Source organism: Mercenaria mercenaria, chromosome 5, assembly GCF_021730395.1.
Source record: "Mercenaria mercenaria strain notata chromosome 5, MADL_Memer_1, whole genome shotgun sequence".
NCBI classification, from domain to species: domain Eukaryota; kingdom Metazoa; phylum Mollusca; class Bivalvia; order Venerida; family Veneridae; genus Mercenaria; species Mercenaria mercenaria.
In genome coordinates, this window is record NC_069365.1 from 1,236,672 (window position 1) to 1,256,222 (window position 19,551).

The 19,551-nt window shown below is 36.4% G+C and overlaps 1 protein-coding gene across 1 annotated transcript in view; it reads right to left on the reverse strand.

Annotated features, from left to right (window-relative positions):
* Positions 1–15,238: 15,238 nt before the first annotated feature.
* LOC123556295 (apoptosis-inducing factor 1, mitochondrial-like) overlaps positions 15,239–19,551 on the reverse strand; it is a 54,726-nt gene continuing 50,413 nt past the window's right edge. Inside the window, exons 17-18 of the mRNA XM_053543150.1 lie at positions 16,160–16,287; positions 15,239–15,558 (exon numbers count right to left, since the gene is read on the reverse strand). Coding sequence (XP_053399125.1) covers positions 15,487–15,558; positions 16,160–16,287 — 200 coding nt within the window. The 3' untranslated portion in view covers positions 15,239–15,486. The remainder of the gene's footprint in view (positions 15,559–16,159; positions 16,288–19,551) is intronic.

Here is a 19,551-nt window from a genome sequence, read left to right on the forward strand (position 1 = left end):
GGCGGGAATTTGACAAACATTTGATGTACCAACCAGGCTCTAGGGTGGGATTTAGACAAAAAAGGTTGTCCCTAGGGTGGGGATTTAGACAACAAAATTTTTGAAATGTCAAATTCCCCTGGGTCGGCCCGCCGCCCCCCTGGGCGGGCAAAATACTGACAGGTGCATAAATTTTATATTGTCATGTGAAGAAAGCAGTAATATATGTTTAAATCATAATTATTTTTCCGTGTTTATCCTCATTGTATATTTAAGAAATAATATATCTCATCGGTGATTTGTCGCTGAATAAATCACTGTTTGGAGTTCAGATGCGAAGGAATTATATCACGAGGGCGCAGCCCGAGTGATATAATGCTACGCATCTGAACGACAAACAGTGATTTATTCAAGAGCAAATCACTAAATGAGATATATTATTTCGATTCTAACACGTTCTCAAGGGCTTTAAAGTACACCCTTGTCCGCATGCATTAAATATTTGCCCGTTTTCAATCGGGTTCTTTTCCAGCGCGCCGCTACGCCGCTCGACGAATAGTCGTGACGTCAGAACAGTGAATTGTTGTTTAATAATTCACTGTTTCCAGCCTTCTTTGTTAAATAGGAAAATGAATCGGATCGTGTTAGAATATCTATTCAACGCCGAAACGTTGATTTTGGATTTTATTTATGCACGAAAATTAAAAAAGACCAAAGAAAAGGACGTAAATAGAACATTAACATCCTTGTCTTAGGCTAAAGGTCTTCAAGTTTTACAGCTGCACGCTATACATAGTTTGCAAATGATCCCGGAAGATTTTTTTCCCTTCGAAATATGAGAACTTCCCTGAACATTGAAAACCAAATGGTATTTATGTAACTAAATATGTTTTCTTCATTTAAAGAAAAAATGAAGAGATAAATTGTGATTTTGAGTCATGAAAAGTCCCTGAAAGTCTGGTTTGTTTCAGTTGTAACAATCCACATGCAAAGATAATATCTATCAACCGCTTTAAATCAAAATATGCAAAAGCACACATACACACCTTAGTTACTCGGGTATTTCACCAATATTTAAGATAACCTGTTCTTGTAAGCCTGTACGGTAGGATGCAGGTTTTTTTCCTTTGATGTTAATGCCACTTAATTTTAAAGGAGTGGTAAAACAAAACGCAGAGTTACTGCATGGATGCCAAAAACGAGTAAACGCTCACAACTTCTTACAGGTATCATATTAAAAAAAGTGTTTCCGATACGCAACCACTGTTATTGGAGTATGACATATCTGGATAAGTTTTACCAACAAAGATAGCCTTCTTTGTTACCAATAAAAATATGGAAATAACAACATCAGAAACAAGCAAACATCGCATTTCCCACATTCTTTGTTTGTCATCTCCAAACATGGGTGACGTTGATCTTAAACGGAATAATGTTACTCTGTAGATCTTTTGTAAAGTAATTGCACGTATCGGTGTGCCAAAAAATTGCCAATTATACGGGACCTTTCCTCCTTGGGTGTTGCCGGCTTACCGTTTTAGTTACCCTTTACCTTGCTAAATTTCTAAAATGGACTGGTCCATCATTCTATTTCGGCAGTACCACTTATTTTTCAAAGAATTTACTGACTGGATAGTGAACAGTGCAGACCATGATCAGACTGCACGGATGTGCAGGCTGATCTTGGTCTGCACTGGTTGCGAAGGCAAAACCAATTGCCCCCAGCACATTAAAGGTTAAAAATCCTAATATTTCTAATAAGCGGGTCATGATGACCCTGAATCGCTCACCTGAGTAATATGAGCCACATGCTTAAAATGACAAACTGATGCTAAAATATTAGAAAGTAGGTCAGCAGGTCATATTCATGGTCACTGAAAGTCAGTTTTAAGATCGGTGTGCAAAACCGTACATGTCATCCAAATTTCAAGGCTATATCTTAAAAAACGAGAAAGTAGGTCAAGGTCACAGTCAAGTGACCCCTAATCACTTGGGTCATCGGGTAATTATAATTAAACAGTCTAGGAAATATGATCTGATAATTTTTGAAATATTTATTGAATAAATTTATTTTACTCCTACATAACTCATATAACAAGTGACCCCCAGGGAAGGGCCTCTTTTCACCCCAGGGCAATAATCTTGTTAGACATCCACTGGGCAATGCTACATACCAAATATCAAAGGCCTAGGCCTTGAACTTTCAGACAAGAAAAATTTTCCCCCTGTGTGTCTATGTTAAATTTGGGACCCCCAGGGCAGGGCCTCTTTGCATCCCATGGGCATGATTTGTACAATTTTGGTAGAGGACCACAAGGTAACGCAACATACCAAATATCAAAAGCCTAGGCCTTGCAGTTTCAGGCGAGAAGATTTTTTAAAGTTTTTTCCTATACAAGTTTATGTAAAACTTGAGACCCCACTAGGGCAGAGCCTCTTTCCACCCCAGGATTATAATGAATAATTTTGGTAGAGAACCTTAAGGCAATGCTACATACCAAATATCAAAGGCCTAGGTCTTGTGGTTTTAGACAAGAAGATTTTTAAAGTTTTTTCCTATATAAGTCTATGTAAAACTTGGGACCCTCGGGGCGGGGCCCCTTTTCACTCCAGGGGCACAATGTGAACAATCTTCATAGAGGACTATTAGATGATGTCAGATGCCAAATATCAAGGCTCTACGCCTTGCGGTTTTGGACAAGAAGATTTTTAAAGTCTTTCCTTTCGGTTGCCATGGCAACCAGATTTCTGCATGGAATTCAATTCTTTGAATAATTTATAAAGGGGACCACCAAAGGATCATTCCTATGAAGTTTGATATAATTCTGTCTAGTGGTTTTCAAGAAGATTTTTTTTAGAAAACGACGCACGACGGACATTGGGCGGTCACAAAAGCTTACCACGAGCCTTTGGCTCAGGTGAGCTTAAAACAGGAAGTCCGTGGCTTCCAGCTTTTCATTTCATCGCCAATATGAATACGGTGACGAAACACGAGCACGTGGCAATAAGCACAAAAGGCAATTAGCTTACTGAAAAGGAAACCAGTTGAAAGCAGATATTTTCCTTCACAATCCGACATAGGCTATATTAGGACATGAAACCAGATAACCGAAAAGATCTCAATGACAAGGAAATAACCAAATGGTCTCAGACATGTCAATTTGCTGTCAGGGTTTCTCCATAAATCCTGTCATTAAAATCTTCAAACCATATCATAAAAAGAATATTTTCATTATTCTATTTACATGTAGTGCGATTTCAGAAAAGCTATGGCGATCAACGGATTTTAGATGGAAACCGTTGTAACTTGGTACACTTTCTGGCGTGTTTCGGATTTTCTAAGCTTTTCGGTTTTTGTTAAAAAAAGAAGAAACATACATCATTTTATATATAGCCTATTTGGTTTGAAAATACTAGAGTCCCGCCGGGTAGGCCTAAGCGAAAATAACACCGTGAACTTAATACATGCGATAAATCTTACTCTCCATATTTTTAGGGGAGTGAAAAAGAACATGACGTAACAACATGGCGGACACAATCATTTACACGATTAAACTTTGAAAATGACTATGCAGAATAAAGGAGAAAAAAGCACTGGTTTTAAACTAAATCCTTACAAGTGTATTTAAAGAAAGCATTACAAAGTCAACTTGACTGATTTTATCGATGACCGAATACAAAGGTAGACTAATTCTATTTCAGTTTATTTCATCATCAAAAAAGTAATTAAACGTACCAGAAGGCTGAAACAGAAAATTTATCCTATATATACACATGACAAAATTTAGACCAATTAGTGCGGTTGGAACCTGTCAATCAACGCTGGCGATCAGTTTCATCCGATTTGTACTCATTTCAGTCGGACTGGTTTTGCGCGCATCAATTCGTTAAACCTGCAGGACATGCCGAAATACCTGGTGCATTTCGGTGTACCGATGACGTGATCAGGATAGTCAGTAGTAATTTTGGCGGTAACCGCCGCCCATACAGTAGCTATATCAATCGAGTCAACCTACTGACAGCACAGGTCGCAACACTTTCCATTTTCAGTCTTTTATTCTACCAACAGATTTTGAAATGTAGTAAAGTTTCCGCGGCATTATTTTCTATTTAGGCCATTGCAGGAAAGAATCACTCAGTCACTCTACACAATATGCATCAACATACATGTAAATATTACTTATACGAACAAAACCAAACTGACTTGTCCTTACGTAAACGAAATGCCCCTAACATTATAAATCAGGAACCAAACTTCCTCATTCTAATCACAAAGAAAAAGTCCCTAATCCTAAATAAAAAAGGCAATTGTATCGATGAATGCCATCTCCATTTTAAGCCTCAAACCAAAAATAGTCGAATTAAGTATACTTCAGTAAATATTTATGATACTATGACACGACTTATTTATTGCAATATATTATTAATCAGTTTCTTTAAAAGATATCTTTACAACGTCAAGTTTTCAACACATTACTAAATACAGAATAAAATCTCTCAGACTGTTTGATTTAGGATTAAAGCCATTTATCATTAACAATGAAAATAGTAGGATATGTAACTCGTACGTGTACAAACTTGTTCTCGAGCAAGTGCCAAAATTGGTCATATAAACCAGAGGTGAATCACGACTGAGTGTTGACAGAATGACTTTTTGTAAGATCGTCACTGAGAATATGTCTGTGGATTTATTTTCAGTATTATGATGTACCTGCTCCAAGCACTATCTTGGTCTAGAGGGTATCAGGTCTTTACATTTATTATTTTCACATGGCTCGTTTAACATCATAGCCAAAATACATCAGGGACAGTTTATACATTTTCAGTTCACAATATTCAAAACAACTAAGCCATAATTACAACCTACAGAAATTAAAGTCCTACACCTAACGAAGCTAACGTAATTTTAAATAATTTTGTCTTTAAATTTAGATCCCGGTCCAAAAGGAAAAAATATACCCAAAGACAGTAAGGGGGGAAATGACTAGGCTCTGACTAAAGGTAGAAGTTACCTTTCGAGAGTCGGTGAACACTAGCACAGAGACTGCCAAAATCAGGGCTTATATACCCTCGCATTGATAAAACGCATGAAAAACCCATGCAGAAAAATTGCAGTACATATGGAGTGTTCAATAAATTCATAAAAGTGAAATTATTACCTGTAGCATAACAATACATAAAGAATGGTCAAGCTTATGTAAACATTTGTATCAACCCTTACATGACAGTATGCTAAAGTTACACCCGAGTGATTTCAATATCATAAGTATAGCAAGTACATGATACTGTAAACCTATTACCCAAAATAAGGTTTTATAAATTTAAGTAGAACGGATACTGTAATTAGCAAAATGCACTAATATCTATAATAAAGTTATAAGCAAAATTACATTTGAAAGTGCACAAGCTTATTTAACTTAACAGTGTTTCAATAATATTAAGACTATGACAAGGTTCAGAATACCGACTGCTAGCTATACAACAAACTTTAATTGTTATTTTAAACGGTATAATATTAGGATACATGTGTAAGATAAGGCTAGAAAAAGTCATTCCTGCCACAAATACATAACATGACTTTATGTATTTTTCAACGCCGGGATATTGTCTCTGTTTAACAATATACACCTGTGTAAAATATGTATGAGACTCCTGAATTGTGTCTGAATTGCATTTTACTTTATTAAACAGTTTGTCCTTTTTAATCAATAGGAATGGAATAGGTTTTTTATGATTGACGCAACCAAGTAATCCCCAATGCGTGTTATCAAAATAACCGGAAATGCCTTTAAAATTGACAGGAAAAAAAATCAAATGAGGATAAACACTTAAAGATATGCAGTTGTCATGATGTTGCATGTTTGCACAGAATAACTAAAGTACCTTGTGCTGTTTCTTTATCATAGCTTCTGTGGACTGAAATTTCTTAGATCCAAAAAGATTTTGATTTGGGAGTTCGACTTGCTCTATTGGATTCATGCAATAAATGACCATTCATGAAGGTAAACCATTTTTTGTAAGAGCCAATTTGTAGTGAAATGGCTTGGTAAAATCATACAAAACTTTACATTTCATGAATTAACAAAGTCAGACAAAACTTTCAAATCTTCAGTAGCTTGAGGGTATGAACATGTACACATCAGTGAATTCTTTTCTACGTATCCTTAATCGAGCGGGAAGTAAAATAATGTGTCTGCTGTGTGTTTCCTGTATACATGTAATCCTATATAAACTCAATATACTCTTTGATATGGTGAGGGAACAGCCCAGGAGACGGGCTAGGGACATAGTCCCGCACTCATGAGCTGAAACTCAATAAGTATTGCTAAAAGCTAGGCTGAAATACTTTTATAATTAAGTAATTGTGTTAATAGAGATGTAAACAGAATTATATTAAAAGGCTAATTTAATATTGATTATATCTGAACATTTATAAGTATTCGAAGGAAATAAAAATGTTAAAACTGTCATAATGGTGTTGTGTTTTAAAGAAAACTTCAGGTGCAGGCCACTACGTCACAAATTGAAATGAAATGATTTTTATCCAATCTCTTGGTTCCGGTTAAAATTCTCTCAACAATCCTTACAGCTATTTAAGGTTTCATCATAAACGAGCATAAATTACAGCAGCAGTGGGCTGATAGCACTTAATGAAGTTAAGTTTCAAGAGTCTTATGTTAGCAAGACAAACTACAGTGTTGAAAACCAAATGAAGATGGAGTACACTTCATTACAGTTTTACGACCAGCTGTTTGTTTCTATTAAACAATGATAAGCAGTATTTTGGTTCTTAACCAGTCACTTATTCAATAACCATTTTATTACTTTATTGTCGTGTTATTTAACCAGTTCTTTCAATTTCGATTTAGTTTTTCGGCGACGCCGTCTAAATTCGTTTTCGTTTTCCTATGCCACGTGACTTCAGTTTGCCAATCAAACTACTTGATAACGCATTATAGAAAATTTATCAAAACGGAAGATTTATGTAACACTCTGCCTGATTGGACGAGAGTGTCAATTTCTTTCACTCTGTTGACTGTGCTACGCTGAGTGAAATGTAGACAAGGCGTTTATCCTAAACGACGCTGCTCACAGTTATAAAGCCAACTTTGGCTCAGTATATTTAGCAAGAATATTGATATATCTCAAAATAATAAGTAAGTTTAATAAATATGATAAAAACCTGTTCAAATACCAACATATATCATATTAAAGAAAGAGCTGAATACGGTCTGCGTATCACATGAATAAGGGTGTGATAAGAGTCTTTTATGTAGAGAAGTGCTTTTTGAAAGATTTCCCTTGTTACAATTGTCGTCTGTATATGAAAAGGTTTCTTGCTTTTGTGACTTATTCAGTTTGCATATTAAAATGAGTACTTGTTTGCTTTGATATATTTGTTACAAATTATTTAACTGATTTGTTATATATGAATATTTTTTTTAGTATTGTATGCAAGTATTGAACTCAGTTGAAATCTGTTAAATTATATATATGCTATATAATGACTGAATCTCATTTTACACTGAAATGAAGGTACGTTGCATACAGTTTATATATGTGATATAACTACGGTCAAACTTTGCTTATGCGGTCAAAATTTGCTTATGAAACAGAAATATTGAAATAATAACAATTGTATGTTTTGCTTGACCTTCACTTTTTATAGGTGTGACGTCATTGTCCAAAGATTCACGAATAGTGAATATGCATTTGTTAAAGCGGGATCAGTTGGCCTATTTTAGAAATAAATAAAAATAATAAATAAAAAAATCCTTTAATTGATTTTTTCTCATGTATTCTAATCAAACTTGATTTGTAGCATCTTTATTAGGCCCGCAGCCAACTTTGTTCAGCTGGGACATTTGACCCCTTTTAGGGGCTGCTAGAGCTAAAACTAGAAATGCCTTTATACAGCGTCTCATGAACAGCTTGGTGGATCTTTGTCATACTTGGTCTGGAGCATCATTATAAGGTCCTCTTCCAAATTTATTTATATAGGAACTTGGGCCCTATTAGGGACCAATATAGCTAAAAGTAGATATGCCTTTCTTCGCATTAACCACTAAAATGTAATGGATTTTTATCAAACTCGATGTGTAACAATATCGTAAGGTCTCCTGCTATTTTGTTACAAATGGGGATAGGGACCAATTTAGCTAAAAATATAAACACGTTTAATGACCTCTTCTCATGAACCACTTTATGAATCTTCATCGAACTACTGCTGTAATTATTCGTCTAAGGATAAACGAAACAAAATTGCAACCCTACGAAACCTTTGCGAAAAATTAAAAGAGAACCATTTAAATTGTTAAAGTGCGGTGTTTAGTTTTGCAATTTGAAAAATGTTAGATGAAAGATGAATGTTAGATGAAAATTTATAAACTTCTTTCCTTATTACAATTCGCCGACCATCATTTTTAAAGATATTTCTTGTTTCAACTTGATCGTCTGTACAAGATGATCCCAGAACGCTCATCCGAGTTCAGACAGGTAACACTTTTGGTAGGGAGTCATCCATGCAACATATCTGCGAAATTACTTTGAAAACTGATCTGCAAGTTCAGATTCTTGCTGGGTGTAACGTCACACCGACACAACTACACGTCATTTAAAGACTTTCGTGATAGAGGACGACCCAAGGTGCCCATTATGTCATCGATAGAGATGAGGGGCACATGATCCGAAGTCAAGAGATATCGCTTGGAGATGTTTTTATATTTTGCTTTGGAGGCCATGTTTTTGATAAATCATAAAGGTAAATGTGACCATGGATGCCCTCTGGAAGCCATGTTTTATTACAAATAGATTTAATTTGAAGAGGGTCACCAAAGAACATTCCTGTGTGCATACCGTCAGTTTCTGACTATAAGATTTTAAAAAATCGCGTTAAACACACATAGAGAAAATTTACCTAGAGGTCATGTTCTTTGGCCATCTGGACCAATCTCGAGACCGGGTCACTCAAGCAATATTTCTATGAAATTATTTTCAAACCGGACATCTTGTTTGAAGATTTTTCTATATTTAGCTATGGCGGTGATGTTTTTTGAAGAATCGTAATGATATTAAGGTCGCCTAAGAAAAAGTCGTAGAACCATTTTTAAACTCTGACGAGCAAAATAAGATCTTTAAAGTGTCAACTATATACAGTATAAATTGTCTTTCGGCATAGGGTCAGGTCTTGTCGATGTTTTGTAATAAATCTAACTACACACCTCCAATGCTTTATGTCGTTAGAATAACGATTGAAAGAAAGTTAGTTTTAAGAGAATCCTTACATTTATGAAATATTCTTTTAAAAACATCCAATGCAGTGCATGTAATACATGTATGTTGTAAACTTTCGAAAGCGAAACCGGATTACCGGATACAAAAATAAGGAACTTAGCTTTAAGTCATATCATACACACTGAAATACCTGCTTAAATAATACTGGTTTATCGCCTGATATCTAAACGCCTTTGCTATAACATTTAATCAAAAGAAAATACGAAATTTTGATGAGGATACCGCCACATATTTAAAAAAAAAATCATTTTTGCACAAACCTGTCCAGCCCGGATATAAATGAAAATGCCAAAGTAGAAACCTGGTGAAACGAATCACATACAAAAAATTTATATGTAACTAAAAAAAATAGAGACATTTCTCTAGTTGTACATTATGTAAAGACTGAAAGTTGTAGTTGTTAAAGTAAGTCAGGAAAAATAAAACAGCAGTTTTGTCTGTCCCTGTAAATTCGACCAGAGACCTACTGACCAGAAAAAAAGTTGGGATCTTCCTTAAGTGGTATTTTGACATTCTGTAAAGTTTGAAAGCCGTGGCTGTAACACTTTTGCATGGTGGACAATTCCATGACAAAATCTCAAGTTTAAAGAAAATAGGCATAAAAATTAATTATGAACAAGTGATTGGGGCATAAAATGCAGAATTTGTTTTTGCACAATGACAATTTTGAAAGGGAAAGCACAGATATGGTTCATTCATCTTACATATTCTTTAAAAGGACATGATTAGCAGCCACAATCTGGTAAATGTGAAGTTAGCTCAAAACCTGCCGTCAGCAGAATTTAGCTAGTCTCCAAGATTCACTTTTAGACCCATACAGGATAGAGTCACTAAAGGAAATTCTCTATAGTCTACCTTAATTATGCTAAATAATCTCACTTAACCAAACCAAAACTTATTTTAAAATATATTTTTTCATAAGCATTAATCAAAAGACTACATATCTGTAAAACAAGAGGGTCATGATGACCCTGGATCCCTCACCTGAGTAAATTGAGCTTCACGAACAAGTGTAAGAGATCAGGTAAGAAAGTCAAATATAAACAGCATTGAAATCCTTTCCCAGTTGTGTGAGCATGTTTCAAATGTCAAACTGATGCTAAAATACTAAGAAAGAAGGTCAGTATCTTAAAACAAGAGGGCCAAGATGGCCCTAGCTCGCTCACCTCAGAAACACACCATAACAATGTAAACATGTATGACCTAGTGATTTCATGGAAACAAAAATTCTGGCCAATTTTCATTAGGATTGGACCAAAAATGTGGTCCCTTGATTTTAAACAAGTATTTTCTTTGATACGACCTAGTGACCTAGTTTTTGACCCCAGATAACCCACATTAAAATCTGACCTATATTTCGTCAAGGCAATCATTCTGACCAAATTTCATGAAGATCAATTGAAAAATACAGCCTCAATCGCATACACAAGGTTTTTCTTTGATTTGACCTAGTGACCTAGTTTTTAACCCCAGATGATCCATATTCAAACTCGACCTAGATTTCATCAAGGCAATCATTCTGACCAAATTTTATGAAGATCAATTGAAAATTACAGTTCTATTGCATACACAAGGTTGTTTTTTTATTTGACCTAGTGACCTACTTTGACCCAGATGACCCATATTCGAACTTGACCTAGATTTCATCAAGGCAATCATTCTGACCAAATTTCATGAAGATCAATTGAAAAATACAGCCTCTATCGCATACACAAGGTGTTTCTTTGATTTGACCTAGTGACCTAGTTTTTGACCCGAGATGATCCATATTCAAACCCGACCTAGATTTCATCAAGGTAATTTTTCTGACCAAATTTCATGAAGATCAATTGAAAAATACAACCTCTATCGCATACACAAGGTTTTTCTTTGATTTGACCTAGTGACCTACTTTTTGACCCCAGATGAACTATTTTCGAACTTGGCCTAGATTTTATGAAGGTAGTCATTCTGACCAAATTTTATGAAGATCAGTTGAAAAATACAGTCTATATCGCATACAGTAGCTAATTGTTGACAGACGACAGACATCGAGCGATCACAATAACTCATCTGAGCATTGCTCAGGTGAGCTAAAAACAAGAAAGTAGGTCAGTAGGTCAAGGTCAGTCAAGTGACCCTAATTACTTGGGTTCATCAGGTAATTATAATTAAACAGCAAAATATGATCAGATATGGTTTGAAGTATTTTTTCCTATATAACTCGTATAAAAACAAAGTGACCACAGGGCAGGGCTTTAAATGGACCCTGGGTCATGATTTGAACAATCTTAATAAAGGATCACTACACAATGCAATATATGTAAAATATCTAAGCTGTGTGCCTCTCAGTTTAAAAGAAGAACATTTTTTTTAGTTTTTTCCTATAGATCTCATGTAAATTCAAGGGACCACAGGGTGGGGCAAATATTAGCCCTGGGATAATAACTTGAACAGTCTTTATCGAAGTCCACTAGACAATGCAACATACCAAATACTTAAGCTCTAGGTCTTTGGGTTTCAGAGAAGAAAATTTTTGAAAGTTACAATAAAACAATATAGGGAAAATAAGCCCCGCCCCCTAGTGGCCATGTTTTTTTACCAAGTTATAGAAAGGCATAGACAATTTGGTAAAGGATCACCTAGAGATCATTTCTACAAAATATTTTTGAAATCCGGCTAACAGTTTCTGACAAGAAGGTTTTTAAAGATTTTCCTTTCGGTTGCCATGGCAACCAAAGTTTTGCATGGATTTCAATTCTTTAGGCAATTTTTAAACGGTGGGGGGAGGGGGGAACCCAAGGATCATTTCTGTGAAGTTTAGTGTAAATCTGTTCTAATGGTTTTGAAGAAGAAGATTTTTTTAGAAATTGTTGACACGATACAGGAAGGACATCAAGCGGACAAAAAAGCTCACCTTGAGCCTTTGGCTCAGGTGAGCTAAAAAGCCTCTAACTTGATAAATAATATATAAATGTAATTGGGCCAAGGAATACAATCTCTATCTTGCCAAGGATGTAAACAGTTTTTATGTTTAAACATACTTTATAAAACTCTTTACGACTCTTATGACATGACTTATTTATTGTAATTGTGTTTAAAGAGGCATCACTACAAGGTGAAGTTTTTAGCACATGACTAAATATAGAATACAGCTAAGATAAGGACAGTTATCAGTGTATTGCAGGGATAAGGCAGTATAATTCTGCAAAATCCCAGGGGATCTGTTGGTGCACAGCCTGGTAGGGCCAGGGTTCCTACATATCTCGAAGGACTGTGCAGATATTATAACATACAATGAACATCTGTTAATGCTAATAGTATTCTAGCATAAAATGTATACAAAGCTTATAAACTAGGGATGTATGCGTTCCATAACTTCACAACAGAAAATATAAAATGCTATAAATAAAAGGTTGTATTTCCAGAGAAAATCACTGAACGACATACATAACTCGACTTTACAGTGGTTACTGCTGTGAAGTTTGGTGGAATTCTAACCAGTGGTATTGGAGAAGAACAGACATCGAAGATTTTTACAAAAAAGGGACATAACTCTGCTGAAAAACATTAAACCTGAAGATGCCCTTGATAGGCACATCTAACTTTCACACTAATCACTTGTGATGATCAGTGAAACTCAGTCCAGTAGTATACAATGAGTAGTGTCCAGTAGTATACATTGAGTAGTGTAAACTTCCTAAAATGTGACAAATCAAGGGCCATTGCAAAAACAAGAGCTGTCCGTTAGACAGCCTAGCTCGACTATTCAAAATATTGTCCAGAAGCAGGGAAATATTACCCAAAATGTTAAATATCAAAAGAGTTTTAAGTTCAAAAGGGGACATAATTTGACCAAAATGCATATCAGAGTTATGGGACTTGCTATTCTTTGAATAGTCGAGCTAATAACTGCACTTGAGAATACTGATGATAAGCATAACTAGGCTTAGCAATGATAATTCCTATAAGGTTTGGTGGAAATCGGCCAAATAATGTATAGAAGTTGCCAAAATATGTTAAAGTTGGCAAATCAAGGGCCATAACACCACTAAATTCACTGAACCAAATCAGATATGTAATTCCTCCTAGTGGTGTTGGAGCAGCTGCAGACAAAGTAAACTGCAATTATTAAGGGCCATAAAAACCACTGAGTCGGAACATGTCAAAAATATGCATAATTAGGCTTTGCACAAATAACTCCAGTAAGCTTTAGTAGACATCTCACACAGTATATTACAGAAGTGGTCAAAACTTCAAAAACCTTAAGAAATCAAGGGCCATCACTCCACTGAAATGGAACACAATTTCTTATAAGAAGTTAGGTGTAAATCCTCCACTGGTGTCAGAGGAGTTGCATGGACAGACAGACACACAGACTGACAAAATCCATCACCCAAAAAATGTTGTCATGCTGACATCATTTCTATTTCAATTATCTATGATGTGGCCTTAATATGTTTTAATTAGTCTTTGCCATGGAGCTAAATATGTAAAAAGATCTGTTAAAAAGGGCACGGTCTGGGAATCTCTCTGTAAACACGTATACACTTGTGTTAAAACACCACCTGAAACAACTAGAGCTATCACTAAAGGTGATGAATGTACCCCCCACATGCACTGACACAGTACATTGCAATTTGACGCACACAAGATTGCATAATTATGTGGACTGTATGTATATAGACTGTATGTATACAGTATAGTAACAAAAAACAAAGTCCCATAACTATGCAGAATATTTATCTAAAAGAATGTAACATGCAGCATGCACAACTAGGGTTGGTACTGATCACTTGTGTGAAGTTTCATTAAATTGTGTGTAAGGGTTTGGTAGATTAGGCACGCACAAGATGTACATAGTATGTTAACAAGAAACAAAGTCCCATAACTCTGCAATTTTGTCGCTGAAAGAACCTAACATGCCCCATGCACAACTACTGTTGTTACTGATCACTTGTGTGAAGTTTCATTAAATTGTGTCAAGGGGATGAGGAGAGATAGTGCGCACAAGATTGTGTCTATGTATATAGTATAGTAACAAAAAAACAAAGTCCCATAACTCTGCAAATTTTTTTTCTGAAAGAACCTAACATGCCCCATGCACAACTACTGTTGGTACTGATCACTTGTGTGAAGTTTCATTAAATTGTGTCAAGGGGATGAGAAGAGATGGTGCGCACAAGATTGTGTCTATGTATATAGTATAGTAACAAAAAAACAAAGTCCCATAACTCTACAAATTTTTTTTCTAAAAGAACCTAACGTGCCCCATGCACAACTACTGTTGGTACTGATCACTTGTGTGAAGTTTCATTAAATTCTGTCAAGGGCATAAGGAGAGATGGTGCGCACAAGATTGCGTCTACGGACAGACGGCCAGACAGACAGACAACCTGAAACCAGTATACCCCCCCTTACAACTTTGTTGTCGGGGGGTACAATTACAGCAGTATTATGCTAGAATGAGATTTTAATCCACTTTCAACACCAACAGGTCATGAAGCAATAGTCAGCTCCTGAATTCTGTACTACACTGTTCTCTTGAACTTCACAAATAATTCTGATGTTACAGATGCCCAACTTCAAACATAATAACTTCTGTAAGATTAAGAACAGTGCTTCTGGTTTTGCAGGCTTGGTCTAACTACTACTCTTTCTTGCTCTTGGGGAGTTTTTTTGATGAATTTTATGTTGTAGGATACAATTATAGGTCAAGTTTTGATGTGGAGGATGATCCCGCAATGCCCCTCCATGCATTTTTTCATCACAGGCCGCCACCTGGGTAGAACCACCAACCTTCTGTAAGCCAGCTGATGGATTCCTCACATGAACAAATTCCAATGCCCCTGGTGAAGCTGAAACCAAAATCAGTGGAGGGGAAGTGACTCTAAGTCAGTGGCCTTATCGACTTGGCCGCAGAGGCCACTTTCCAGGAAACCGTTTAAGTTCTAGGATGCATGACATAACTAGTAAGTAAACTGCAGTGGTTTCATTTTTAATGCCATCTAACTACACGGCTAACATTTCAACATACAAAATGACCTGCATGTAATGTTTCTGTACCAGAATACTTCATCCACACAAAGTGCTTATCTCTAACAATATATACTCTCTAACTTTACAGATATACATATGTAATATATGTATAAATGTTCTGAATTCTGACAACTGGAACTTGGACCCTCAAATTCACACAGAACTTAATGCAATGTCACATAGATACACTTTCTATCAATTTGCATAAACATTAAATAATTTTGCAACTTCTGTTAAGTCTTTTCCTTTAGCTCCATCAGCTATCACCTAAAAAAGAAAAATAGAAACATCTGCACATATGTATACATCACGGAAGAATGTGTGTTAAGAGATGGTCTGCAACAAAAGGCTAGAAGAAATTCTGGTTTTACACTCACATTCTTTTACTAAGATCCCTGCAATTACTGCACAATAAACAACAACTAATATCTTGAAACAAACTCATATTTAGTCTGATTACATCTAGTAAGAAACTTCCATCTACCTAAAAAGCAATACCCATCACCTTACTGAAACAATGCTGTTTTTCTCTTTCTCTCAACCCTTGGAAGTTGCTACAAAATGGCAAAGAACATGTTAGTTCTGATAACAACGTACAGCTACATAACTCATAGCACTAAACATTACCCTGCTAAATTTCTAAAATGGACTGGTCCATCACTCAATTTGGGCAACATCACTTATTATTTAAAGTGGTGTACTGAATATTTACTGACTGAATAGCGAACAACATAAACCATGATCAGCCTGCACCTCCCTGATCTACACCGGCCGCAAAGGCAAAATAACGTGCTACCAGCCGGGTAAGGGTTAAATAAAACATAAACCAATCACAAAGTCAGCACTGTCAGCACAAAACTGCTCATACCTGTCGTGCTATATCAAGACGTGACGGATCTCCCATAAAGCCAGCCAGGTTCCACAGGACCACACCAACAACCTCTCCATCTCTCAGGTAAAATATAACACCATTATTGTAGTCATCTTGTTCTGAATCTGAAAATAAAATCTTAACCACATACTTTTATGTTAAGTTGGTTAAATTCAACTTTGTGGTTTCAACTTGACACTTTTTATGACACTGAATTTACAAATCAAGTCATAGAGAATATCATTTGTGTTTGTTGGAACTGACAGCACTGTGAATGTCATAAAAAACTAATTCTCTCACAATTATTAACAAGAACTCAGCCAAATGGGGCAATATACGCCCGAAGGGTTACATCAGAAGATGGGAGCAAAATTTAAATAACTTGACTGTTCATGCCCAAAGGACAGGAACAACAAAGGGAAGAAATTAAAAACAAGAGCTGTCTCCATAGGATGACACATGCCCCCGATGGCACTTTGAATGAATAGTTTTGGCCGATGTTAGAGTTTAGGACCTTTGACCTACGGACCTGGGTCTTGCGCGCGACACGTCATCTTACTGTGGTACACATTCATGCCCAATAATTTTAAAATCCGTGCATGAATGACAAAGATATGGATCGGACACGCCCATCAATGCACTATCACGAAATATGACCTGTAACGTCTAAGTGTGACCTTGACCTTTGAGCTACGGACCTGGGTCTTGCATGCGACATGTCGTCTTACTGTGGTACACATTCATGCCAAGTTATTTGAAAATCCATCCATGGATGACAAAGATATGGACCGGACACGAATGCACTATCATGAAAAATGACCTTTAACATCTAAATATGACCTTGACCTTTGAGCTACGGACCTGGGTCTTGCGCGCGACAGGTCGTCATACTGTGGTACACATTCATGCCAAGTTATTTGAAAATCCATCCATGGATGACAAAGATATGGACCGGACACGAATGCACTATCATGAAAAATGACCTTTAACGTCTAAGTGTGACCTTGACCTTTGAGCTACGTACCTGGGTCTTGCGGGCAACAAGTCGTCTTACTGTGGTACACATTCATGCCAAGTTATTTGAAAATCCATCCATCGATGACAAAGATATGGACCGGACACGAAAATTACAGACAGACTGACAGACAGACGGTTCAAAAACTATATGCCTCCCTTCGGGGGCATAAAAAAAATCAAAGTCCACAAAAAATCTTTACCAGGTACACGTATGTCAAAATACACTTTAAAATTGGAGGTACCATCCATGTTGTACCACAGGCAATTTTCTAAATAAGCTATTTATAGTAACATAAAAGCGAAGTAATTCAAAACATTTTTATTGTAAGTGAGCAAAAAAAGGAATCTGCCAAACAAGAGATCACAGAGTGATCTTGGCACCCACCACTGAGCCATTTTTGATTATTCCAAGTTTCAAGACCAGCTCAAGGTCAAATTTCATTTCAGTACACATCACTGTGCATGTGGCCCATGCATGTGGTCCAAATTTGAAAGTTGTAGCTTGAGAAATGTGAAAGTAGGTCACAAGATCAATTTCAAGGTCAAAGTTCATTTTGGTATATAAAACTATGCATGTGCTTCAAATTTGAAGCCTGTAGCTTTAGAAATGTGAAAGTAGGTCACTAGTTCAATATCAAGATCAAAATTCATTTCAGTACACAAAACTATGCATGCGGTCCAAATTTGAGGGCTGTAACTTGAGAAATGTGAAAGTAGGTAACTAGGTCAAAATCAAGGTCAAATTTCATTTCGGAACACAAAACTATGCATGTGGTCCAAATTTGAAGCCTGTACCTTCAAAAATGTGAAAGTAGGTCACTAGATCAATGTCAAGGTCAAAGTTTTTTTCGGTACACAAAACTATGCATGTGGTCCAAATTTGAAGGCTGTAGCTTGAGAAATGTGAAAGTAGGTCACAAGGTCAAAATCAAGGTCAAATTTCATTTCGGAACACAAAACTATGCATGTGGTCCAAATTTGAAGCCTGTACCTTCATAAATGTGAAAGTAGGTCACTAGGTCAATGTCAAGGTCAAAGTTTTTTCCAGTGCACAAAACTATGCATGTGGTCCAAATCTGAAGGCTACAGAAATGTGAAAGTAGGTCACTAGGTCAAAATCAAGGTCAACTCATGTCAAAGTTCATCTTGCCACTCAAAACTATACATTTGGTCCAAATTTGAATGTTGTAGGTTATTGACAAGAAGATTTTAAAAGCTTTTCCCTATATATGTCTATATGAACCATGTGACCCCCGGGGGCGGGGCCATATTTGACCCTAGGGGGATAATTTGAACAAACTTGGTAGAGAACCACTAGATGATGCTACATAACAAATATCAAAGCCCTAGGCTTTGTGGTTTCGACAAGAAGATTTTCAAAGTTTTTCCCTATATAAGTCTATATAAACCATGTGACCCCCAGGGCAGGGCCATATTTGACCCTAGGGGGATAATTTGAACAATCTTAGTAAAAGACCACTAGATGATGTCACACGCAAAATATCCAAGCCCTAGGCCCTGTGGTTTTGGACAAGGTTTTTCAAAGCTTTTCCCTACATAAGTCTATATAACCATGTGACCCCGGGGCTGGGCCATATTTGACCCAAGGGATATAATTTGAATTATCTTGGTAGAGGACCACTAGATGATGCTTCATACCAAATATCAAAGCCCTAGGCTCTGTGGTTTTGAACAAGAAGACTTCCAAAATTTTTCCCTATATAAATCTATATAAATTGTAACTAGAATGTGTCTGTAGGACACAGGGTGTGCCCCCCACTGGTACATTTGTCACAAATAAGGGGAAATCATTCAAATGTTTGCAGTCTTAATGGGGTATAACCTAAAACAAGAGGACCATGATGGTCCTGAATAGATCACCTCTTCCCACAGGACCCAGTTTTGAGTATGACGTCGTTTTTTCTATTATTTGACATAGTGACCTAGTTTTTGAGCTCATGTGACCCACTTTTGAACTTGACCTAGATATTATCAAGATAAAAATTCTGACCAATTTTCATGAAGATCCATTGAAAAATACGGTCTCTAGAGAGGTCACAAGGTTTTTCTATTATCTGACCTATTGACCTAGTTTTTGAAGGTACGTGACCCTGTTTTGAACTTTAACTAGATATCATCAAGGTGAACATTCTCACTAATTTTCATGAAGATCTCATGAAAAATATGGCCTCTAGAGAGGTCACAATGTTTTTCTATTTGTTATACCTATGGCTAGTTTTTGACACACGTGACCAGTTTCGAAACTGACCTAGATATCATCAAGGTGAACATTCAGATCAATTTTCATGAAGATCCATGAAAAATATGGCCTCTAGAGAGGTCAAAAGATTTTTCTAATTTTAGACCTACTG